We start from the raw sequence: 26,084 nt of genomic DNA on the forward strand, positions 1-26,084 counted from the left end.
AGCACTAATATATTTACTATTGACCGTGCATAAATTCAATGACAGGCATGTTGTATATGATACTGTATTTATGTTTTTAATGTTAAACATGCTAATGTTTAATAATCATGTCAGTTCCACTGTGCTTTCAGTTATGGTTTTGCTGAAAAACAAAATGCTGTCAGATTTCTGGTTGTGCTATCAACCAACATCAACAATACATTTTCTTATTTTACCCAGTACTACTACAACTACTGGTACTACCATTACTATAACGACCAGTGGAGGAAAATAACAAAGAACATTTATTCAGGTACTAGATTTTCCATTTTCATGCTGCTTTATACCTCTGCTCCACTACATATCCCCGTGTGTATTTATCTGACAGCTGTTACTTTGCTGATTAAGATTTTACAAAACGTGCTGAGTTTATAAAATATTACACACATTACACAAATATTACACATATTACACGTGACAGATTTAACCACCCAACAGTGTATAATTTAGTTAAATTTTCAACAGGTACCACATTAAACTGCTGCTCATGCATGAATGCATCAGTAAGAAAAATCCATATAGTATATAATATTATAAAATTGACAGGATCCATTCTGCAAGATAAGTAGTACTTTAACTTTTTATACTTTTTTTGCACTTTGAAGTCGTTCTGCGTTGTGATTTTGTGTCTTTTCTTTGAATGAAAAAGCTTCATATTTATTCCACCACTTACTACTACTACTACTGCTATAATAATGATGACGATAATAATAGTAAAAGTAACATATACAAAAAAAATGCAAAATTATAAAGTTGCATAAAAGTATAGGAATAGCAAGGAAAAATAAAGGCCATGGTTTACATTCCTGTTGACATTCCCCTGTGTCAGTGTATGTTACTTTTTCAGCTCATGGTGTTTGATCACTTCTGCAGGCGGTGGCTTCATGCCTGGCATGTGGGACGGCTCGATGAAGCCACTCGTTAATTGCATTCGCCATTAATCAGCTGCAAATCTATAGGCTATAGCTTACAGGTTCCCTATGGCTTTGATTTTGATCGGAGTGATTCATTAGCTTTTTAAATACACAGGGCCCTCTGCATAATGACATGCTCCCTGCCCCTCATGTTAGCTCATCCCGCGGCACTATGCATCTGTAATGTCAGAGAGGAAGGGCAGGCAGGATCAATGTGCGTTCTATAGATAGATGGGAGCAATGATCTATGACATCCACAGCAGCAGCCTGTAAGTGAGAAGGCCTTATTTAACACAGGGGTCATATGGAACAGTTCACATGAAATGAAATTAAATGAATCAATCACTCTTGGTTTGCAGAGTGCGTATGTACGTGCTGTTTGTGCGAGATCTTTGGAGAAGTGGCTGAAGGGATGCCTGGTTGCATACATTGCAGGAAGTGTGTCTTCATATTAGTATGTCCGGCGGTCTGCTGTCCTCTGTGTGATATTGATTGGTCGCATTAGGGAGTCTGCAGGTCAGCATTTCTCAAATGGGGGACAGAAGAAGAGCAGGATGGAGGAGGGGGCAGAGAGGAGGCACGGAGGAATTACTAGAGGGCACAAGCAGATAGGATGAGTAAAGAAAGGACAACAACAAAGAGTGACGAAAGGATGGAAAATTAAAAGAGAGGTGAATGATGAATGATATATCGATTGAAGAAAAGTAGTAGTATTGATGTTGTTTCGCTCACATGACCACAAGCTCAGCCCCACCCGATCCCTACCCTATAGTATTGATTTAATGTGCTACAGATGGTGAAAGATGACCTATTGTTCCTGCCTTCATGCTCTTTGTTTACGTGTTTGTTTACAGTATATATATAGTCATTTTTGCTGAACACCACCTTGGTAACTGTCACTGAATAAGTAACTTTAAGCACTGTACTAGCCCTGCAATGTTTACTTCACAGAGGAGCAGAATTAATTTTATTGATCAAATCAGACCAGCTGACACGTCAGTGCTCTGAGTGGCACAAACTGTAGCTCTGTGTTGCTCTCCTGTGGGAAGCCAATGTTTCCACTAACTCTGTTCTAGGTGCATGTGTCAGAAAAGCTTTATTTTAGTCATGGCAACATGTAATTCTCTTATTAAACACTTGGTAGTCATTTTCAGCCTCAGCGACTGACAGTGTTTCCTCCGTGACCTTCAGTAGCTCTGGTGTTTTGATGTAATTTTAGCTTTGCTTTCACTTCCGTCTCTGTGTTGGTCCAAGCTCCATTTCTAGTCTCAGTGCTGAAATGTTTTGCTCTGAATAATTTATCACACTTAAAAGCAATCGCAACACCTTGTTGTCTTGAGTTAAATTAAGCTAAATGGCATTAAACATTCTCCACTTTCTGTAACAGTGGTATTTTTAAAACATTTTTCATCTTAATTCTTGGCTGTGGTTTGTGCACTGTGACGGAAACCCTGTCGTGCCAGTTGTGAACATACAGTCGACGGCTCGTGCATTAGATGTGTTGGATTATGAAAGAGAAGATTGGGTTAATTTATGACTTCAGCGTTCATCTCGTACCACGTGGCAGCAGCAGCAGCCTCCTCTAACGAGTTGGGATAGATTCCCGGCAGCTCGGAATTTAGGCCCTCTCCTCTGTTTCCATGGCAACACAATTACTTTACTGCCCTGGGTGTGGGAGGTTAGGGTGATAATGTACATTGGTTGAAGCAGTGTAAATGGGCAGTTTTTATGTTGAGAGAGCACAGAGAGAAACCAGGCTGAAGTGTGCAGTTATGTCAAAAGGTTCTTTATTTTATCTTGTTTTTTATTTTTTGTATTTTAGTGATTCAGTTGGTAAAACCTCTAATTTTTCATCAAGGATGAAATATATAACACAGAATTTGTTATTTAGCCACGATATAATGATCATGTTCAGGGCTGCACCTAATGTAAAGTAGTTTCGATTAATCTGTAGATTACTTTATTTATTATGGTTGATTGTTTTGTCCATGAAATGTGTGAAAAACATCTATTATAATTTCCAACTGCCCAATGTAAAATCTTCAAATGTCTTGTTTTGTCTGACCAGCGAACACAAACGCATCACGTTCTCACAATCCTCACATTTGAAAAGCTGCAGCCAGCAAATATTTGGTATCTTTGCCTAAAAAAAACGATTAAAACGATTATTTGACATATTGATTGATTGTCTAATTGTAGCAACTCTACATATGTAACTGTATGCTAAATTTTGTCGTCTCAGTTTACCACACGTACGATCATGAGTGAAATTAGTACAGTGGTTGTGAAAGACAACTGAAGTATTAAACTTCAGTCAGAACAGCATTTATATTAGCAGATAGATTCAAAGGAGAGCAGTGAACTCATCGTACACACAGTGTAAGCATTGAGTACATTTAGAAAGCAAGGTTTCAGTTATTAGATTAAATTAATTCAACATGGAAAACAGCCTCTTCATACACAAATATTGACAATTATATCGTCATTCACCGATAAAAAATACACACATAAAAGTCTCAAGGTCTATAGACTACAATAGAAACATGGAGATAGAAATCCCTGGATGGTAAAATAATTATTTTTGTGCTTGTCCTCATTAGTAGACTTTTAAAGTATTGAATTTTCTGAATGACTTGTTTTTCTTGGCAATTTTGAGAAGGCCTTAAAGTTCAAATTTACACTTGGACATGTTGTTTTTATATCTCACTATCCTTCTGCACTATTTAATTTGTGCAACCTTATATTTATTTTCATTTTGCCTGGTAGTCGGTTGCATCTGTCAAGTCTTTTTAGTATCCTCAATATTCTTCTCATCACTCCTCACCTTCTAATGAAGCATTACAGTGACAATATTTATGTCTATCAGAAGTTTTGTGTCTCCAGCTGCTCATGAAGCAGCATTACAGATTCCAGTTCAGTGTTTGATATCACATTTACACGAAGAAATATCTTATGATGCATGAAGCTACTGTTTGATACATAGCTCATAGGTTTCCTGATAGAAAGAAGATATACTGTAAATGAAATTTATACTTATTTTTCTCAAAAGAAAAGTGACAGTTTAAATCGACAAACAATATAGATTAATAATAGTGAAGAAGCTATATAAAAAAACATATGTGCACATGTTAGACCTGACATATAAATGACTTATTCTGTTTAGTAGCACTTAACTGAGCTGAAAATATGTTGAGGAAATCTTTGTTCTGGCTTAGTCAGTTCTCTTGTTATAAGTCTCAAAATCAGTTTTTCAACAGAATATATCTCCTGCTCATTTGATGTCTTTATCGTATTTGTAAAAGTGCAGACTCTGTGTCACCTCTGTCCCTGTACTTCCTTTTATTGCCTGAAAATGTTGCCCTTTTTCAGCAATGTCAGTCCCCTCGGTGCTGCAGGTATAAGATCTATCTGTCTCTAGCCTTTCCCTCCACACAGGCACCTCCAGGGGCTCTCATTTCATGTTTGACTTTTATTTTCCCTCTCAACTAAATTGACCACCAGAAATGTGAAACTTCGTAAAGTGAGACGCCCCCGGGGAAGTCATGATGCCAACCTGCAACCTGGCTTTGTGGCATCCTTCTGCAGAGAGGAGTAAAGCAAGTGAAAAAAACAAAACAAAACGAGAGGAAATGGGTTAATCAGAGCCGACGGGAGCATGGAGATGTGTGTGTGTGTGTGTGTGTGTGTGTGTGTGTGTGTGTGTGTGTGTGTGAGCGCGCATGTCTTTCTGTCCGTCACTGCATGTGTGTGTCTGTGTCTGTCTTTGTGTGTGTGTGCCTCAGGAGGACTGCTTGTTCAGAGACAGGGGGGCTCTCAGGATGGATTCGTCAGAAGCCAGGGGCTGTGCTGTGCACCATTAGGATCAAGGTTGCTATTTCAGGATGCTACCTGCTGAGGGATGTACTCTGCTCACAGTTTTGATGGCCCCTCCGCCCAAGTCCATTAAACAAGGCATAGATGGCCTGTGCCGCTGCTGAGTAACAGGGATGGGACCTATTTTCACAAACTGACCAGTTATTTTAGTTCAGATATTTATATGTTGATGACATCAACTGCTGTACATGTTTATTTTTATGACTGATTTTTCATTTATCCCTAACTTTATCACTGATCTCTAACAGGTTTTGATTACAGTTTTGTCCTAAGAATCTGAGATGTCGGTAGGATTACGTGCCTATCTACACTGTAGTTGTAGTTATAACAACAGGAATAACAACAGAACGGAGAGTGAAACTGCTGTTTCTTGAATGACACATGATCTATCATTTTGTTGAGGAATCACAGGATCTTGGTCAAAAATGCCCTTAAATTCTACGACTGAGTTCAGGAAAGTGTATGTGTGCGTGTGTGTGTGTGTGTGTGTGTGTGTGTGTGTGTGTGTGTGTGTGTGTGTGTATGTGTATGTGTGTTTCTCTGAGGAAAATGAGTCAGCATCTTTTGTTGATTGACTTCCACCGCACAGGGACAGACTGATCTCTGTGGCCTTTGGGGTTAAAAGGTCTCATCCAGCTAAAAATAAGCTGCAAATTTATGATACATGTGTTTAAACAGGTATGAAACACTTTGAATCATTGCTTTAATTATTACATTGTTTTTACTTAAAGAGAGGTATGGATTCATCCTCAGTTTGGTTTTATATTGATTTTCTTTTAATCAAATCAAATAAATGAATTGAATACATTCAATAAGTTCTTAAGTATTATATATGGTAACACCGTAAGCATTTGTATGCAGTATATAAACAATTAATAAAAAAAAGGTTTAAAGCACATTATAATATAGTTGTAAGCAGATACAATCACGATCATCAATAATTTATAGTTTACAGTATTTGTCAACATTTAAAACGTCCCCTATGAAGCCATATTTTATCACATCAGTATTACTGTGTTTTACTTTATTGTCATTCATCATCTGTTTACAGACTCCACTTATTAGGGCCCCACAGGAGGAGTTAAGTTGACAAATAGATTAATGCTAACATGTATCTGCTTACAACTACACAACTAGTATCTCATAAACAATTTACTAAATGTTAACTGCTTATGAAAACTCAATTGGGAGACTTGCAGTGTTATAAGGGTTATAATCACATTAACTTCATGAGCCAAACGAGAATATCAAAGCCCCGGAAAACACCATTATCTGCCATTTCTTCCCATTGTTTTTATAACTGCCATGCATAGGCTGCAACATGAGAACTACGGCGCAGTACACCTGTGTAACCACTAACAGTGCTTTTGCTACACTGACTGGATCGAGAGAGCACTGAAGCTCTTCTCCAGAAAGCCGTGAGAGCTTTCATCCTGCAGAGGGCAGCGTTTCACTACTAACCATGTACACACTGCCAATGAGCAGACCGCTGACCTCCTCAGTCTCCATTTTAACCATCTGAATGAGAGAGGATAGTTTTGCTCTTAAATATAAGCGGCTATATTTCATATGTCACACACATGTCTTTCCACTCGTACACACTTCTCATGTCATCATTTCCAAGCAGTTAGTGATGAACTGATGTTCAGATGAGGAGAGAAAAATAGGGAGTGAATGGCAGAGATGAATCACATAGATAAAAGCGGACTCACTGTCAACTGAGCTCCCATCAATCATGAGTCAAAAGAAGGTGGATCTCTTCTTTTTTATGGATCTTTGAACATTTACATGAGCAGCATATGTGGTGAATTTTTACAGTCCCTGAATTCGAGTAAGCAACCACATTAATTTCATATGTGGACTAAATATGTGTATTTCACTATTCAAGATTTCACAGTAAAACTTGTGACAGCTCTCGTGTAGATGCCTCTACTATTGTGGCTGCCTGTTACTTAAGGGGCAAAGCAGATGCCAGAAAATTTAATTAACTGAAATTGACATTCCAGAAAAGCCCACTGGGGATCTCACTGCCAAGCTGAGTGGCAGATCCGTGTAGCATCACAGAATCAGAGAGTGAAAAGAGAGAGATGGGCCCAGATTCATCTGCACTTTAGTGTTGTTGGCAAATATTTGCGAGTATAACTATTTTAACATTATATACACTGGCTGATGGGAAGTAATTGTCAAGTCCGTTTTTAGCATTGAAAAATGCAGCTGTGGACGGTTTAATGCTGAATGCTGTTGTTTGAGCCAAACATCAGCCTGATCCCTTGAAACGAAAGTGTAAGAGATGTTTGTACAGGGTGCAGCTGAAGAGGAGTGCATGGACAATGAGTACAAAATGTTCAGATGTTTTGTTCTTGTTCATTTTGATGAAACAGAAAAGGGAGATACGAAGTTCCCAGCACGCCTGCTCATATTTATGAGGTGGTGTCAAGTTTTAGCTGGAGATATTTCATTAAAAGTGAGAGAGGGGGCAGAGGGAAGAGCAGCGGGGATTACTGATCAGTCAGGTGATAGGGATTTTGTCATCCATGGGTCAGCGCCTTTTTCTTGGAGCCTGCCAGAATGCTAAAAAACTGACACAAACAATGCTTCTGTTCTGTTCTATTTCTATTCTATTGCCCACGTATCACATCCATTTTCTACCTGTCTGTTGCCTCTTTTGAACATTGAATGTAGTCTGTCTGGTGCAATTTGTTCAAGCTAGCAATTCAGTTGGACTGCAAAGAATAAAGGTGGTGTTTTTCTCCGAATCCCCACCTAGCTTTGACTGAAGTATTGTCAGAGGAGCCCTGTTCCTGAGACAGTATATATTTCAGGCTTATTTTCAGTTGAAGCTCCCTCAGAGACTCAGTGACGTTGCCAGCAGATTAACTGTCCGCATAGCCCTGTATCCCTTGTTATTTCTCCTCCTTGTTTTCTTTTAATAAAGCTGGCTGGCCTCCTAAGTCCTGAAGCAGGTTGGCAGACGGACAGGCAGACAAGAAGCCGAGCAGGTGAGCAGGAATAACAGTATGGGATGGTAGACACAGTGAGCAGAGAGCGAGACGTGTCGAGTGGCTGCTGGAGAAGGTCACAATACTAAAAAACCCCTCTGTTTGGTGCAGTCACAGGGAACGTGACATCTCTGTCTGTGACGTTGTCGCGTTTGATCCTGTGTTGTCTGTGTGAAGGGGCTACATTCTTGTCAGACCAACTGGCAGCCAGAAACACATTCATGTGTATGGGCACAAATACAAATTCACACACTGATAGCCGTTGGCAAAACTGCTCGGAAGGGGAAACATCAACTGCTTTTGACTCCGTCAATACCAAATCAAACGGTCGCAAACTCAAAGATGATGTTGAAAATCATATAAACAGTTTCAGGCTTGGAAGAAATTCTAATCCAGTAATTTCCTCAGGTTGATGATTAATAGCCTGCACGGTCGCAACAGTTGCAAGCTTGTGACCCCAAATGTCGTTTCTCATTCGAAGCAGCTGGACGTATGGGTGACGCCCCTTCTGCCCCACCAAGCCCCACCTCTCCCTCTGTTACCGCGACTCAGTCATCCTAGCTGCTGATGGTTTATCCCTAATGGTGACCCATAAATAAAGCAGCGCCCAATGGAGAGAATTGATTTCCAGAAGCACGGAGGAGCGGTGGAGATTTATGCTCCGAGTCGGACCCGGCTGCAGTGCCGTATATCACTCTTTCTGATATGTTTTGCCCTTCATCTTTTTTTCCAGGCCATCACTCTGCCTCTGACAGTACAGAGAGAACAGAGTGTTCCCCTCGTTTTTTTTTTTTTTTTGTTGAGATTATAACATTTGCCAAATCTCTTTCTTTTTTCCCTTTGATCTTCTCTTGGTTTATCTTCTCATTTTATTCGCCCATGTGCTCTGCTCACCTGGCCTGAAGTACTTTTACTTTTCTCTCTGCTCTGTCTCTCACAAACACACCTTTTGCTTGTTAAAGGGAAATTGAGCAGACTAAGAGAATGGCCTCTGACTTTCTGGATTTTGCTTATTTTGTTGATTTTCTGTTTGAGTGGCTTAGGCTACAGATCAAAGTAGTCTTACAGTCAGTGAGTAGTGCCTTTTCTTCAGCCTCATTATGCATCTAGAATCATGGTAACAGTACTGTACATCAGAAAAAGACATTCCCAAACATTATTTTGATAAATCACCAAATAAAATGTCGTCATAAAGACATTTTTTTTTCTCTGTGTTGCTGGGTTCTTCGACATTTTATTGCTGGGATCCTAAGCAGTTCATTGATCTGATCTGTCTAATCTGCATGTTCAAAAGATCCCATCATTTCCTGTAATCCAGTTCTCTGATTCTCTTACATAGTTAATCCAACTACACAGCTACATATGGAAGGGCTTGCTCCAGATTTGCACATTGTATGACAGATGTTCTCCCTGCTTGTGGGAGTGTGTGCGCGCCTGTGTGCATGCACATGTGCTGGTCCATCCTTCTGTGGGCATCCAGGTGCTTCAAGCACCAGGAGCCATTGCAGACCTGAGTTTATTAATGTTGTTAATTTCCTCTCGTCTGTTTGCCTCTGGCTGCTCGTCTCTCCAGTCCAACATTCCACACACTCCACTGGAATTAAGGGAGAGGCCTGCAGCGAGGCAGGGAATGAGCTCAGGAATGTCTCTGTTATCACAGGGCGAGAGGACGGAGGGAGGAAGGGAACAGGAGGTCGGGCCAGAGGGCCCCATCGTTGTTAGGTTGACTTCAGTCAGGACTGCTGGAGTTGTAGGAGTTTCCATCATCAAAGCTTTGATCACTATGCTCAGCTGGGCCCATGGGCTCTTATTACCACAGAGGTGCATGCCTCTGGCCCAATCAGAACACATAGGAATCTAATTTTAGAGCTGCCGCTTTTTAAATCAATATCTCCACTGCTATCAGTGGCAGTGTCATGTAGATTATCTCACGGCATTCACAGATGTCACACCAGGTTGGCTCTGCTCTCAGTCTACAGTGTGTGCTGCTGAGGATCATCCGCTCACACAGGCAAATGCACTGACTTGCATACTGCTCGTGCATGCGGAGGGACATATACATGGGCAGAAGCATCCCTCTGGGTTAACCGTAGCTGGAATCAGACCGTGTGCAGGCATATGCACGCATGTGTGGTGAGTGAACGTGAGAAATTGTTTGATAATGTATCATGAGCATAGAGCTAATCAAATGTGATTTTGGAAGGTTATAGTAAAATAGAGTGTTTTTATTTTGCTTGATATATTATTTGTTAGTGTTTGATGTTAATATGTTTAATTCATGCTGGTCATATCTAAATGTTCAGTCTTCTGGAGAAAGATGTTTTTTGAAGGTAGATGCTGCAACACTGAAGGATATTTCATTTTTGTTGATCACTCTGAACAAGTATTACAAACGAGCATTTATTAGTGTATCTCAACTGTGTGAATCACCTTTTATTTACTGTGCTAATGTTCAGTTTGTAAATTGTGTGCTGATTTGCATCATCTGACAGTTGGTGTTGGCAGTTAATTACATATGGAGAAAAGAATGGATGAATGGAAGTAGAGTTTTTAAACACTAATGAATCCAGTGAAAATAAAAACAAAAAATTCCAGTCAGTGAGAGAATTTATGAATCTTAATTTTAAAATGTCTTTTCACCACTGGCAGCGATGTCGCTTCAGAGCTTCGGTGACTCACCGGCTGGTTAGCCATCTCAATTCACAGCAACAAGATCCTGGGTTCAAGCATCTTTTTATGTTCTGCTATGGTCTTCCATGTTTGCATGGGTTTTCTGCAGATGCTGTAGATTCCTTCCATCCCAAAGACACGCATGTTAGGCATTATACTATACCAAACCTTTTCCCTACCACTCCCTAAACTGGAGTTGGATCCCAGGCTCTGCACTGTGGCCACCCACTGCCTTTAAATAGGATAGGAGCAGATGCAGAGGACACATTTCTCCACGGTAATCAAAGAATATAAAATTTAACTGACATTAATCTAAACTTCACCCAAACTGTCATCTAGCAAGCTTTAACCTAATGGTTTCATGTTGGACTTTTGCTGCTGTTTACAGTTTTTCTAATGCAAGAAAATACATCACTTAGCATGAAGATAATGCATAAGGTTTTTTCTCAAAGGCAGTTCAGTCCTGTACAGCTTCTATGTAATGCCTGCAGTTGAGTGTTTCAGTGCAAACTTCCAATGAAGGGATTTCAGTGTGAAATCCATTTAATCTTGTCCATGCATAATGTCGGGTAGCTTATATATAAATACAAAGGGGATTATTTCCATCCTTTTACTATTCCCGTTGTAGATTTGAGACAAGGTTTACCATGTAACATCAAGTATTTTTGAGGCACCTTAGTATTAACTGTAGTAATAATTTCCTTCAAAGTGGATTACATTCTGCTGAATATAACTGAACTTACAACAAAACAAGAGAAAGTCACATGGAAAACATCACAATAGCCAGTGTGCTGCCGGTTTTTAAAATATAGATTTTTGTATTTATATCTCCAAGTCTAGCGTTAACTGCTGTGATTCAGATACTTTCTGATATACGCTGCTGTTGTCCTGCGGAGTCCTAGTGTGTCATCCAGTCCGACCTTCCCGCGGGACTGCTGCTCTTGCATATTACACACTGACTAACAGCATGACAACAGAACTAATCACAGCCTTGTAGCTGTGGTCTGCATAATGTTCCCTCTGATACACTCTAATTAAAGATATGCATGTTCCATTAGTTGCACACAGGGGGTGGACAGCAAAGAGCCCATATGGTTTTTAGGTTCCTTATGTTTGGTAACTTTGATTTTTGTCTTTGACTGAAAACGTGAATTTGCATTTATCTCTAAATTTTCTACCTGTTTGTACCTAACTACAACTAGAGATGTTCCAATACCATTTTTTCCCTCCCAATACCATATCTGCCACTTGGGTATCAGCCGATACAGAGTACTTCCAATAACAATGCTTTAAAAAACTTGAATAGCTGTATACTACTAACCTTGTATGAATGTGATTTGATTGCTGTCATTGTTGTATGGCATGGCTCAAGTTAAGCCCTTTGTAAAACATGAACAAATACGTGAATGCCACATAATCTTTCTTTTATTATTATTATTTTATTTGACTTGAAATAGTTAATTCCTACACTAGTTGTCCTAACACTAGTGCCACCCCTCAAAATCTAAGCGTTGCATACTTTGCATGTTGCCTTTTTACTGCCAGGACTTTCCATTGTAACATATTGCCAAATTGCTGTATTTTGCTAATGGTTAATGTTGGAAATCAATTCTTTGCCACTATATTATATTATATACAATTTCCGGTGGCTGCACAGCACAACTTCCTATGTAAGCAACTGCTTTTTTATCTGGGTCTAAAACTATAAAGTTTATTAATAATTTACATGGTATAGGTGCCCATGCCGATATTTTAGGCAGTATCGGATGCATTTCTTATACTAGCATTAGTATCAGAACAACTGTATCTACAAAACACTTGTCTTTCTCTTTGGTTTTTAACATTTGCTGTGATCATATCTGAAAAAGCAAGACTTCTTTGGCTTTGTCCTGTGTTGTTGACTTTGGCTCAGCTTAGCAGTGTATAAAACCTAGAATGTCAATGATAGCAGAACTGAGTTGGCTTGACTGCTTGGAATAAACATTAGCAGATCAGTAGTGTAGCATTGAAGTGTTTTTTTTACACTGTGTTACCCTGATGCTGTCGTCCCATTTCAGCAGCTTCCATATGTTGTTTACTGTACGTGTCACATGGTTAGGCCAGTGGCACAAGTTCAACTGAGCGGGCCTCAGGTGATACAAGAGCTTTAGGCAAACAGAGGCAGATAACATCCCTACACAAAGCCCTGTGCCCTGTTGGTGGTGCAGCAAAGGCAAATGCAACATACCACCCCTGCATTTAATGTTATGTTCTCTGTTTTGTTGATTTATTTTTATTTTTTTCGTTAGACTGTTATCTAATGAGAGATAGAGGCAAATGACATGTAACAAACATTAAAGTTGAATCTGAACACAGAATATCCCTACCAATATTTTGTCTCGTAATCTCAAAGAAAAAACTAATTTTATTTTGGTTTGATTCCATCCAAACTGTCATGAAAAGCTTTTAGGGGGCAAAAGTTGTTCAATATCAGCACATCACTCATTGTTGTCTTAACTTCAGTTTCTGTTTTGTCTGGCTAGCAAATCTAACCAACAACGATGGAGACCAGACCAGTGACTCAGCTGGGCTGTTACACTGACCAGTATTCACTTAGTATTATGTTGATTATTTTGGTATCAGTATATCCTGCACGTAACGAGAAGTAAGAACAAAAAGCCAAAGATATATATCTTAGGATTAGAGAATGTGTCACCAATATGTTTTTTGTTCACCAGGGAGCACTGACAAGTTTATTTTTCAGTGTGGCTAAATGTGACATAATGAAGGATTTTTGTTTGAATTTGACTGTCAACCATCTGGTCATTGGCGACCCATTTCATAGTTTTTAGGAAGTAGTGTTATGAAGGTGTGAAAGCTTAAACTTTTGTCAATATTGACATGTCGATGTAAGATCGGTTAGAGTCTCAACTATTCAGTTCATATTTCAGACACCATGAGCACAATTTGTTCATATTTATCAGCATAATAAATCAGTGAAGCAGTAGCGATACCCTACCTTTGAAAAGGTCATAAAGTCCAATTGTCTGCCCATTCCTCGATTATTTATATTCCTTTTGTCTGTAAAATGCTTTTCTTTTGCTAGAGTACCAGAGATGAGATGGTTTTTGGTACATAAAACCACAAACATATCTTCTTGAGGATATCAAAACTTAATAAAATATAAATAGAACACTGAAAATATTTAAAATATGGCACCTTTAAAGAAGCTTCAATCAAAGACAAAAGTATGGAATCCTATTAATTTGTCTTATTTCATTACAAACTTATCTGTGCTGTCAGTTGGTTATTGTATTGTAAGTGTGGCTAATGGGAGGGGATAACTCATTGTAAGTCATACCATTTTTAGCACTTTGATATAACAACTCTATTTCTTTATATTGAGGTTGTTTTTTGAGAATTTTCTGAGATTTTATAGATAAAACGATTAAATAAGAAAATGATATATAACTAAAATGATTGTAAGTTTCAGCCCTGATGTTTTTGTACATATATTGCTCAATATACCCTTCCTCTTTAACCTCTTTGGTGGCAGTTTACAGCAAGCAAATCTACACTGTTTACAAACCATACCATAATACTTTTTGCCGCCTTGACACATCCTCATTCACCCTTGTGTCCCTACCCGCTTTAAAAACAAGCCTACACCCTTGCATATCTGTGCCTGGCATGCAGGAAAGGTTTGGATGAACACTTTCAGTCTCGCCTCACGTATGAGCTCATAGGAACTGTCTATATGCTGTAGAATAGGACACTGTAAATCCCTGCCCACTGCCCAGCTCAGTCCTGACCCAGCTCAGGCCCCACAGTGCCCACCCCGAGAGAGGTGGCTTAGACTGGCTTTTAGGTCCGCTCCCTTTCTGCTGAGTTCATCAGGCTGGTCCTTTGAGCAGGGAGCCAGCCCACTGCCTTGTGGCTCTTTCTTTCTTTTCAGGCGACAAATGTGCTAAAACAGCACTCCATAATCACTTGGCATTAGGGGCTGTTGTGTTGGGCATTAGTGGTTAGAATTGACCAGCGGGACGTTATAAAAATGAGTCTGACAAGAGAACACCAAAGCTGATGAGTCTGGATCCTGGCACTGGACGGCAAGGGGATTAGTCAGCTAACACACTGGCTGGGGCGTCTGCAGGGTCGGGTCCCATCGCATCTCATCACCACCAGGCTTGAAGCGGCCCCTGTGGCTGCCGTGTCTCCATCCGCCTCTGTGGCTGGCTGGGTCTGGTTCCCATCCTCCACCACTTCTGCTTCCCCCACTCTACCAAAAACACAACATCATTTCCTCTCGTAGGGTTGTGATTTCATTGGAGGAGCGTGCAGTGTCATAAACATAAGACCAAAAGGGTTAAGTGGCAGTAGAGGAGTCTGATTCAGTAGTTTCTTTAAATGTTTCTTTTTAACTCATAGGGAAGAAGATAATGTGTGTCGAATGGTCTTAATTCAAAACGCTTAAAAATACACACATGTATCTGCATGTTTTTAACACAAGTCTAGCTGCATACACTTTGTCCATCTACAGAAAATTGCAATGAAATTGATGTTTTTCAAAAAGCTGACTGAATGCACAGAAAGCTGCTCAGTTCACTGCTAATTTTCCCGATATACTGTGTCACAGTCAGCTTTTCAAAAGAGCCCAAGGGTTTTCACTGACTGACCGTTCTCTGATTTCATCTCTGAAATTATCTGCCAATAACTACAACAGTCACCAGAAATGAATTTGCCTCAGTGAATGTGGAGTTAATTCAATCGATTTTTACAGAGTTACGGCTGTTTTTGTCAGACCGGCACTTGACTCAGCTTGAACTGTTCAACTTCTCCTATGGGGTGTTGAGTGCCTGTGGCTGTTTCTCTGGAAGCTCCTGCTGTTTCCACTCCTTTGCCCAGTGCAAGCAGTTTCATACTGCTGGAATGTAGCAGTAACAGGCAGTACCATGGAAGAGTCACTGACAGTGGGGGTGAGATGCATGTCCTTTATTCAGGCCAACGCCGAGTTCACTGGACTTGAAATATTCCCTAATTCATCATAACTTTGTGGTATAAAATAGTGTAGTTCAGCTCAGCCCTTCTTTCTCTTATCTTATCTACTGTTCTCTCTGTTTTTGCTGCACTCTCTTTCCTTTCCTTTCACATAGTTTTCTCCACCTCTCTCCATTTCCTCTCATCTTATCAACTCTTACCTAAAATTAAATTAAAACTCTTAACTTTTAAATTACATTATTCTTCCTTCTTCTACCAAGCTGGCCCTTTTTTTCCCATGCTCTCCTTTTTTCTCGCTTTAATCCCTTTACCCTTTTTCTCCTCTCTTTTATCTTCCCTCCTCTGCTCCACTCTCCTTTGCTGTCCCCTTATTTACTATTCCTTTATTTCCTTTCCTTTTCTTTCTTTTATTAATTTTTTTCTTCATCATTTTTTTTTCACATCAGAGACTGCCACTGTTTTTGCACTGTGGAGGATGTAGACTGCTAATCTCTATTACTGAAGCTATTCAGATTTTACATGTGTATCTTTCGGTTTTTAGACCTGCTATTATCCATTACAGTCTGCAAAATGTTCAACAAGCAATAATGAATCTTCACTATTTTGATTAATTGTTAATTGTAATGTCATTGTTTCCAGAAAAAAATGGCAAACATTAATCCTGTGATTTAGATTTGCTGTTTTTCTTTGTCTTATATGATAGAAAACAATATTTTTGAATTTAGATTGGACTTTTTGGGGGCAATTTAATTATTTTCTGACCTATTTTATGGACGAAACAGTTAATTAACTGAGAACGTGAGAATAATCCTTTGTTGCAGCCCTATATTAAAATCTGTTAACAGTAATACTGTACAGGTGTCTAATTTTACCTGTACTACCCGAGGTCTGAAATGAAAAACACTTTATTAACACATTATTCATCTGTGAGAAATAAACTAGGTTGTGATCAGTTATCTCTACCAGGTTTCCTCACTGCACAAACAGAAAACATTTATCACTCTATGAAAATGACTGAGTCTGCTGTTTCTACGACTTTACACTTCTGTATCTTCTCTTGTGATTACAAGTGACAATATCAGAACAAAACACATTCAAACCAGTTTGTTCCTTTTTGGATATACTGTAGCTCCGATTTGTAACAGTGACAGTTTGAAACACTAATTGTCCTTATTACCAAGAGAGAAGGCCGACATATTGATCAGGTAAATCTTTGAACAGTGGTCTTGAATGAATGGTTTGCTTGGTTGGTGTTTTTGATTCTTTTTTTTTTCTTTTTTTTGGATCAAGCCTAATGTCACTTTTACTCACAAATCCCATAATAACTGTAAGATAATGAACAAACACACCACCTTCAGTCAAACCAGACTGTTGGTCAATATATCAATACACACAACAGACAATAGGGTTGTTGTCACTGTAGGATTTACAATGGAAACAGTGGAGATCATGTGGTGTACCTTAATAGGATTTCATCTCGATGTGTCACCTCATGAAAAGTTAAGGCAACTCATGTTAAGCAGTTAGTGTAGATGAGTCAACATGCGCTGATCCATTCATACTAGTGTTCACTGCCCTAATACTTTCTGACTACACTAATACTTTCTAACTGCACTGTATTTCTATTCCACAGCTATGGATTACAGAGTGAGATTGTGATTCATTGTGATTTAGAAGATAAGCTTTAAGGTTTCATCAGTGAACGTGTATAGATTGTATTCACTGCACTGTTGTTATAGCCTGAGGTGGACATTTACTGTAAGTGCTTCCAGACAGTTTAACTGCTGCTTTTATTGCACTCTCTTCTTACTCTGTCTGAGATGACACATAAACCCGTTGGAATTAACAGTGCAGCATAATTGCTGTATATTTCTGTGGTGCTGCCTAATGTGTGACTGATAATGTGCCTCTGCTCCCGGTGTCAGTGTTTTATTGTTTTGTTTTTCTGAGTTGTACCAGGTGAGGCCTTAAGGCTGACTTTTATGCGTGAGGTGTTGCAGTACTTCAGTACCTCTGCTTCAGTGTTTCCTAAGCCTCTTTCGTAGAGAATACCTGACATGCACCTCCTCAACTAACTTGAGTACATACATGGGCTACATGGATACTCCAAAAATGATAATTGGTCTGCTTGGGATACAGCAGGCTGAGGAAAGGCTGATATTCTTCCTTCCAATCATGTCGGACATGTTATGCAATTTTAATGAAAGCAAGGCACTGACAGATAACATAGAGTGATGAAGTGCAGGAAAATACTGTAACCCATTCTTTTAAAATGGTTCATTCTCCTTAAGTGGAGAACAGGTAAACATCATCCATAATTAAGACTTCATCAGCCAATCAAGTTTGTACAGAGCATTTCAAAGCTTCCCAAGTGAATCTACAACAATGCAGCTTTGGTGGTTTAAGGGCGTGCTTGTTATAAGTAACAAATTACTCCTTTTTTAAGCATTTATACTCGACAGATCTGTGATGCGAGGCTTTCACTGATGCATGCATCAAACGCTACATTGCCACCTTCATAAGGTGCTGTCCTCTCTCTCTGTCTTTCCTAACTCCCTCAGCTGTGTAAATAGAGCCACAACTAAAAGATTGTCGACATCACTTGTCTGTTGTTCTGCATTTTGTAATCATTTAGAGTATACAGTTCTGTTGTCCAGCCCTCACAGATTAAAATATTACTGGTAAAAACAACTTGAACTTGTCCTTCGAATGCACTTTAACATGTGATTAAGAATATCTGATTATGTGAGAGGATTTGTGTGGTCATGCTGCTGTCGGTTTGCACAGATCTTTTCCACTTTGTTGCACTTTTTTGTCACAGCTCCATTCATTACCCACAAGCAATTTTCCATCTCTTGACTTGCTTGAATATGTTCTGTTTTTGACCCTTGAGCTCACATGTTTTACAAATCCAGCTGAGCATTGCTCATCTGATTATAGGGAAGCAGTGACAATGTACAATCATCAGTATGTAATGAAAATACTACAGCAGTATTGTTTATGCTCAGTGATTTGAATTTAAGTCAAATTAAAACATTTTTTAAAGCTTGCTTAGATTTCCCATTAGACATCATTCTTGCTGTGAAATGACAAATAAAACTTACAAAAGACAGATATTTTGCTTTAAATTCAAATTTACCTCACTTATTCTTACTCTTTTCCCCACATCGCTGAATTGCTTATATGTGCAGTAAGGTAACCCAGCAGGTTAACATGTCAGCAAAATATTTTCATGCACCCACCTGTCACTTAGTGCAGCTTTGTGGAATTGGATGATAAAAATCACATAAAGGTGCAGCCTGGGTGCACGTTATTTAACACATCTCTGTGGTAACAATGGATTTTCCCCTCTTTTCTTTATAGCTGAATAGCCCTAGTTTTTTTTTTTTTTTTTTTACTTTATATTGTTAGGCGATTTCCTGACCTGTTTTTTTTTTTTAATGATGATTGTTTTTTTTCCTGGTTTTCTTATCGGTCTTTGAAAGTGGATTGTTATCATTAGAAAAACCATGATTTTCCACAGAGTGTGAATTGAAACTTTAGAGAACAGTCTGTATTTTCTCTCCGTGTCATGAGCTGGAGGACAAACTGGGACAGCACAGACACAGTGTAATACATTTATCTTTACGAAAAAATAAGACTAGGCAGTAACAAAATGCTGCTTGAAGTTACATTTGCATTGTGTGCTATATCGCAACAATGAAGGGGATTGTCATGAAGTATGCACTGGAAAAACACACACAAATACACACACAATAACACTCACATACACGAACACACGCACACACTAGACTGAGCTGAGTGCGCTGTAGATTGTACCTTGGGATTTGCAATATTTTTAATTTACAGTCTCATTCTGCTGCAAACAATGGGGTCGTCACGTGGATGGAGAGCATGACGTAATGGCTAGTTCTTCCTCAGCAGATTTATACAGTATATTGACTGTTAATAGGTGTGGGTCTCTCACTAAGCAAAAAAATAGAGATTCGACATTAAGTATTCAGGTTGGTTCAAGGGAGGAAACTCATAACAGCCTGTTTACCTTACTGAGAAATAATCACAGAAGTAGCAAAGTGGTGGAATTTCAAGTAGACCTGTTATCGTCCTTTGCAACTTGGGCCATTACTTGTTAAGCTACTTGAGATATTGCTTGGAAGCAGAGTGGAGTTCAACCAGGTTCACTGCAGCATAGTCTCTGTTCTCTGGCTATAAAAGGCTCAGCAGTCCTTGTCTGTTGAGAAGAGAAAGAGCAAGAGAGAAGCAGAGAAAGAGGAAAATGAGAGATTTTTTTTTTTGGCTGGTCGATCACAGGCTGCCTCTTGGAGTAAATGTCTCCAGAAGATTAAAAGTAGCCTAGTTCACTATCAGTGACTGAAGACCCTCCATGGTAAATTTAGTACTGTAAGGATAAGAATGATAAGCTAATTTCTTCATCATGAGAGCTAAGTGGAACTAAGTGTCTCTCAGAATAACAGCACTTCACACTATTCTTACACAGGTTAACTTTTCTTCTGTGGTTGTGAATGAATTAGGGAAGGACACAGTCAAACACAATAGTAGCAATATTAACCCCAATAATAAGAAACTACTTTTAACTATGTGAAAGTATTTATATTTTCATTTACGTTTTTACTAAGTGCCATTCTTGGAGTCCTCCCCAGAACTGTGTGTCCTTGAATATATTTGAAATTAATTGCAGTTGCTTTGTGACATCAAAATAGCTAAATGCCATTTATCTTTTTAGGGCATGAAAGCAAGAGTATATGTAGATACTGCAAAACATGATGAAAGAAAAAAGACTTCAGATTTTATAATAGCTGATGTTGATAGCCTTGTTAGCAACATGACTCAAGGGATGGCAATGTTGGTCTGTTGGTCAGCCAGTCGGTTGGTCCACTTTAGTCCAGACTGAAATACCTTATCAGTTGTCGGGAAGATATGCCAAGAAAATTTATGCAGACATTCATGGTCCCAGTGGATAAGTCCGCCTAACTTTGGTAATCTCTGACTCTATCTCTAGCTCCACCAACAGGTTGATATTTTGAATTAGATTGCTATGAAATTCTGATCCCAAACAAAGACCTCCTCATAATCGCGGTGATTGTCTGACTTTTCCTCTAGCACCTCATGGTGGTTCCACAAATGGATTGCCATGAAATGTGGCAGTCACATTCATGTCCCCCTCGGGAAGAACTGTGATAACTTTGATGATCTCTGGACTTTTCCTCTAGCGCCATCATCAGGTCAAACTTTCTATTTGTCCACTACTTAACGAGTTTGTGTTTAATGCCTAGGCAAAGCCTCACAGAGCTGTTGGCATGGGTGTAGACGCTTCAGTTTTCTTTATTGTTTCATTCTAAACGTATTCGTTTTATCCCATTAATACTGTATGTTAACCATGCTCAAGTATTCAGTTTAGCCAGGAACTGCTCAACAGCTCACCTGCACAGTGCTGCTGAAAACAGGGGTGCTTACTGTGTGATGTGGGAGGGTGTGATTGATAGTATGTGCTGTGACTGGATATGGAGGAGAGGGACTGCATGACTGGAAACAGTTGACAGGTTTAGTGGAAGATCAGGTTTAGAGTCTCTCTTAGTGGAGGGAGATCTGAGTTATTACTGTAAGGATATGCTCCTCGCCTTGTTGGCCTTCTTTGAACCCTGTGGAAACTCTTTCTGATATAAAGCAGCAGTCAGGGAGTGTGTTTGCAGTCGATATTTAAGATGATATGTGGAAGGTAAAATGCAGGTTAAAAGACAGTTTTTCATGCTGTTGTTTGAATAGCTCCTTTAGCCCACCTAATGATCAGATATTATTGTGGAATATAGTTCTATAATGTTTTAATTTATGGCTTTATTTTAGAGATATTTCTCTCTCGTGTTGTGTAATCAGCATTGGATGGGAGCACTGTAATTACCATCATTGTATAGATGAATACATTTGACCTTGAATCTTCAACCACATCTTATTACACATAAACTCATGTTTCTTGAAATCCAAAAACCAGATTTGTGTTTACTGGTTGAGTCCCTCACAAAAGCTGGAACAATACTGACCTGAAAGGTAGGGGATGAATTTGAGAGATGCCTGCTAATCCTGTCATATGATACTAATCTGGTCACAAACGGTTGGCCTTTTAAGCAGAGATGTGACATTTGTATACTGATCATTAGTGGGTTATACTACAACCCTTTTCTCTGTGGCTTTTACTGAACATATCAATATTCTGTTAGTGGAAGTTTCTCAAAATGAAATCAAGGTGAAAATTATATTTAAAGTATAAGGCAGGTGATATTCTATATTTTTCTTAATGGAAATAAATTCCAATGAAAACACCAAACCCGACAGTGAATTGATCCTGGTAACAAACACTGCCTGTGTATTCAAAGCCTCGTGTATCTTATTCTTCTGTGCCATAGTCCTCCATTGTTGTCCAAAGACATGTTCCTTTCTCCATGGGCACTGTAGCTCAGTTTATTTTGAGTCAATCTCAGAGACAAAAGTGCATCAAATTTGCATCAGTCCTCAGCTAAAAAAAACTACAGTACCCAACTGTGCAAAAATTTCTTAACCCATAAGAAAGAATAGAATAACACCCGCTTGATCATTTAAACAGGTTATTTCACCACAGAAAAATCCACACAAATTATTGTTTACCAATGTTTGAATCCTAAAGGAATGACTTCTAGATGTAGCCATAGTTGACCTGGTCTACAATAATGTGACACAGATTGATAAAGACCTTCAGTTGGTCGCATGTCTCCAGAAGGTTTCTATTAGTAAGTAGGAACAGAGCCTCTGCTGGACCTGCAGGGCAGCCCTGAGTCAACAGGGCACAGGAGGGATCAAGCACCCTCCCACAGACACCTAACTCAGGACAGATGAAAACAGGGAAATAACATCTGTTTAAGAACTTTCACCAGTTGGAAAACAACTGTTTCGCATCAAACATCACATTCTTCTTTATTCATCATCATGTATTTGTGTTCTTGCTAACGTGAACGCCTCTATGCGCATCAACAGCCAGCTTTACATTTATAGTTTGTGCACATTATGCTGTTTCACTCTACATTAGCCTTTTTGCTGCAGGAGAAGCTGGGTTGAATGAACCTTGTGATGTGCTCCAACAAAATGTGGGCCTGCATGTTCACCTTTGTTTTCCATGTGCCTGCTCTTCCATGAGCGCACCTGAGCTTTGAAGCTGCCCGCTGCCGAAAAGAGCTGTGTCTTTGTGCGTGTGTGTGTGTGTGTGTGTGTGTGTGTGTGTCTGTGTATGTGTGTGTGTCTATGTATGTGTGTCTGTGTCTGTGTGTTTGTGAGTGATAGAGAGAGAGAGAAAAAGAGGGAGAGATGGGAGCAGGGATGCAAGCATAGAGGACAAAGATAGCTTTGATCACAGTGGAGTGTCACTAATGTCTTGCTCCTCTCTGTCAGAACATCTGAGGTACGATCACAGGCGTGGATGAGAGTGAGAGGCGAGCAGCAGAGGAAAGACTTCTGTTTATTGTCATTTTCAAAGGTGATTGGCAATATTTTGGTGCTCAAGTCGGATTATTTCGATTGTAAATTATTGGTAGCAGACACCCGAGCGATCATGTTAAACATCCTGCTGTCCGCACTGATCGATCCCGACAGGCGTTTGAGGAGCTTCAGAAGGAGTGAACGACTTGCATCAATACTAGTATGTATCACCCCTGGGGCATGTTTAATACTGCATTGTGTGTGTGAACCCTTGTGATGAAAACTGTATGTCCCAAGTCGATTTCTTCTTCAAATGAGTGTGTGTTTCCCTGGCTGATGTAAGGTTGCTGGTTTTAGAGCTGTTCATCTCTCTTGATCCTCTTCTCAGTGTGACCTGGCCTTTCCGGAGGTCATCCACTGCTTGCAACCCTCAAGACATGTCTGCTACTCTTGACTGGTGGTATCCTAGCCTTGTAGGATTATGTCTGGTGGGAATTAACCCCTTAGACCACCTACACTGTCACCAAGCCCGCCTCCACATCTGAGCAAGAAAGACAGAGGAAATAATCATTAGAGGAGCTAGATTCAGGGAATGTGATTGCTCAGTTTGTTTGGAAAAGAAAGGCTATGTCTCTGTGTTCATTATCACATGTACTGTAACAGTGGACACTGAAGACTTTCATGTCACACTATTTCATCGTTTTGTGTTTCTCCTGTGGCCCACTTTGATATCACATATTATTGTTTGCTGGAAACAGAAGTAAACTGTGAAACAATGCAAGCTGAGATTGTTGCATCCTGTGCGTGGGGTGTGGTTTAGGAAGTCATAGGAACTCAACTGAATGGCTTTTGTGGTTTCCTGTGAGGTCACTTAACCACAAACACTGCTAATTTCCCTCTCCAAAGAAATGTTTTCACATAAGGACTCTCTGTTTAGTTATGTGACTCGTTGTGTAATCTAACAGATGCACTACAGCCAAAACACCGCACAAACACTGAGGAGGGAAAGAGTTTTGGGTCATTATGCAACTAACTTTTTTAATATTCTGCTCACGCTGTTTTGTTCTGAGGGCAGGCTTCCTGGAGCTATATTTTACAGCGATTTGTGGTGCATTTGACAAGGGGGCAGTATATCTTTCCTGTGTTTTTGCCCTCCCACTCCAGATTTTGAAAGACCACTGTAACCCTTCTGCAAAATACTATCACAACATTGACCAGCATCTCACGGTGAAAGTGAGCATTCAGCATCAGCAGAGACAGCGGCGTCGCTTCTCCTTATTGTATCCGGACTGTTTATCACACGGGATAACAGGGGTGGGCACTTTTTCAGCCGCAATAAAAAAAAAGATTACAAACAGAAGATTAAACAAAAGCATCAAGCAATAATGTATATTCCAATGTACTACAACAGAAAAGTCGTTATTAGAGAAGACGTTTCGGGGTAATTAGAGAATGCCCCCGTTTTCCCGGAGCGTTTCCCCCCTCCGTGCGTGCAATGGTCCGCTCCGCACAGACGCCGTTGCTCACAGGGCCGAGAGAGCAGGGAGAGGTTCACTCAGCCTGCCATTGCTGTACACCGTCCGGGTGATGCCTCCCCTTTCCAACTTTTCATCCAGCGGTTAGCGACGACACGTCCAAGAAAGGTGGTCTTATTTGCTTTTCGTTTTTTTTTTTCAACTCAAGTTTCTTCCATGACTCGATACCTTACTGGACTAACGCCAGCGTTTCGGGCAACGAAGATAAGATAATGAACTTTGGACTTTCTACACGGCTTTTCGTGACATGTTTCCCGTCGTCCCGGATAAAATAAAATAACAACGTAGCCCGGCGTGGCGGCAGCTGGGCGAAAATTCAATTGGAAGGAAAATAGCGCACTCTCCCAAGTGATTATAAAAACAGAGACAGCAACAACTTTTGACCTGCCAGTTTTGAAGCAGAATAGGAGAATAAAATGTCCTCCAAAGCTTCAAATAAGGTGGGTACCTGGACGTGTAAAAATCAAGTGTGAAGTTCCAACATTGTGCTGCAGGCTTTTGTTATGTGTGTGATCAATTTAAAGGGTAACTGGTTAATTGTGCTGTAGATTTTCCACACAACTTTGTAGACTAGTGGTAGTGTGGTAATATAGTATCCTAATGGTGGTTGTGTTTGTGTATGAGAGAGAGAGATAGAGTGTGTGTGTGTGTGTGTGTGTGTGTGTGTGTGGTTTAGGGGTTATCCTGAAATCTACACCTAGTAGCATAGCCTACAACCAGCCACGCTGTTTCTACTGTACAGTGTTCAATATAATCTGACTTACACTGTCACTGTTGATAAATTGTCACTGATAAATCACCCAGCTGTGTTCATACAAGTAGGTGTAGGCTCAGCTACCTGTTGATATCCACAGTCCCAGTTTTAATAGTTTGTTACAACAATGACAGGAAATCATGGATTTAAAATGTAACTGAGAAAATTTGCCCTATGAAAGCCCATCCTGAGAATTTGTGTCAGGTTATGCTTTGTTGTAGGCTGTGTTTCATGGAAGACTTGTAAAACTGATATTATTATTGCTAGTAAGGTGATGAAGAGAAACACCCAACAATTTATAAACAGTCTTGATATAATGAACTCAGGTAAATGAACTAACTCAAAACTGTTTTAGTGCATCCCTTCACAAGTTGAGGTCTCTGAAGCCCATTTTGGGAAACCACTAACCAAATATGTGTTGTTTTCACCTGCAGCACTGAAGCAGCTATGGGTAATTGCTGTTCATTTAAAAGAATAGCTTGATGAATGTCTGGCGAGCTTCGCATATTTTCTAGATTTATGTAGTATATAATATATATAATATCAATGATGCATTCCTGCAGAATTTGTTTAAAACTATGTTAGGTCTGGTGTTCACAGCAGAAGAGTCTTGAGCATATACTGTAGGCTTTCATTACTAGGTGAGCTTTACATTTCCACACAGGCACCATGTGATTGCAATGTCTTTAAAAATATAATAGAATTCAACAACAGAGCAAAAGTTATGGTTAATAAAATTTTAACGGGGTCAAACATATTAGACCTAAATATTTTACACAGTGTATTCAGTAGTGTTTTCTATGAGGGGGATTTATTCATTTCAGTTTGACAAGTGAGGAATGTGCTGTGTTTGCCTTATAGA

At 39.6% G+C, this 26,084-nt stretch overlaps 1 protein-coding gene across 10 annotated transcripts in view; it reads left to right on the forward strand.

The window, feature by feature from the left end:
- tjp1a (tight junction protein 1a) overlaps positions 1-26,084 on the forward strand; it is a 97,341-nt gene that overhangs the window by 23,521 nt on the left and 47,736 nt on the right. The window contains exon 1 of one of the 10 annotated variants that reach the window (XM_023405971.2): positions 9,816-9,958. The exons of 8 other annotated variants lie outside the window; for them this stretch is intronic. In XM_023405971.2, the coding sequence (XP_023261739.1) occupies positions 9,944-9,958 (15 nt within the window). In that variant the 5' untranslated portion in view covers positions 9,816-9,943. Of the gene's footprint in view, positions 1-9,815; positions 9,959-24,469; positions 24,909-26,084 lie in introns of those variants that run through there. One more of the 10 variants, XM_023405970.2, reaches the window with a different exon arrangement.

Source organism: Seriola lalandi, unplaced genomic scaffold, assembly GCF_002814215.2.
Source record: "Seriola lalandi dorsalis isolate HSWRI2012SDOR001 ecotype SW California unplaced genomic scaffold, Sedor1 jcf7180002054291, whole genome shotgun sequence".
NCBI lineage: Eukaryota > Metazoa > Chordata > Actinopteri > Carangiformes > Carangidae > Seriola > Seriola lalandi.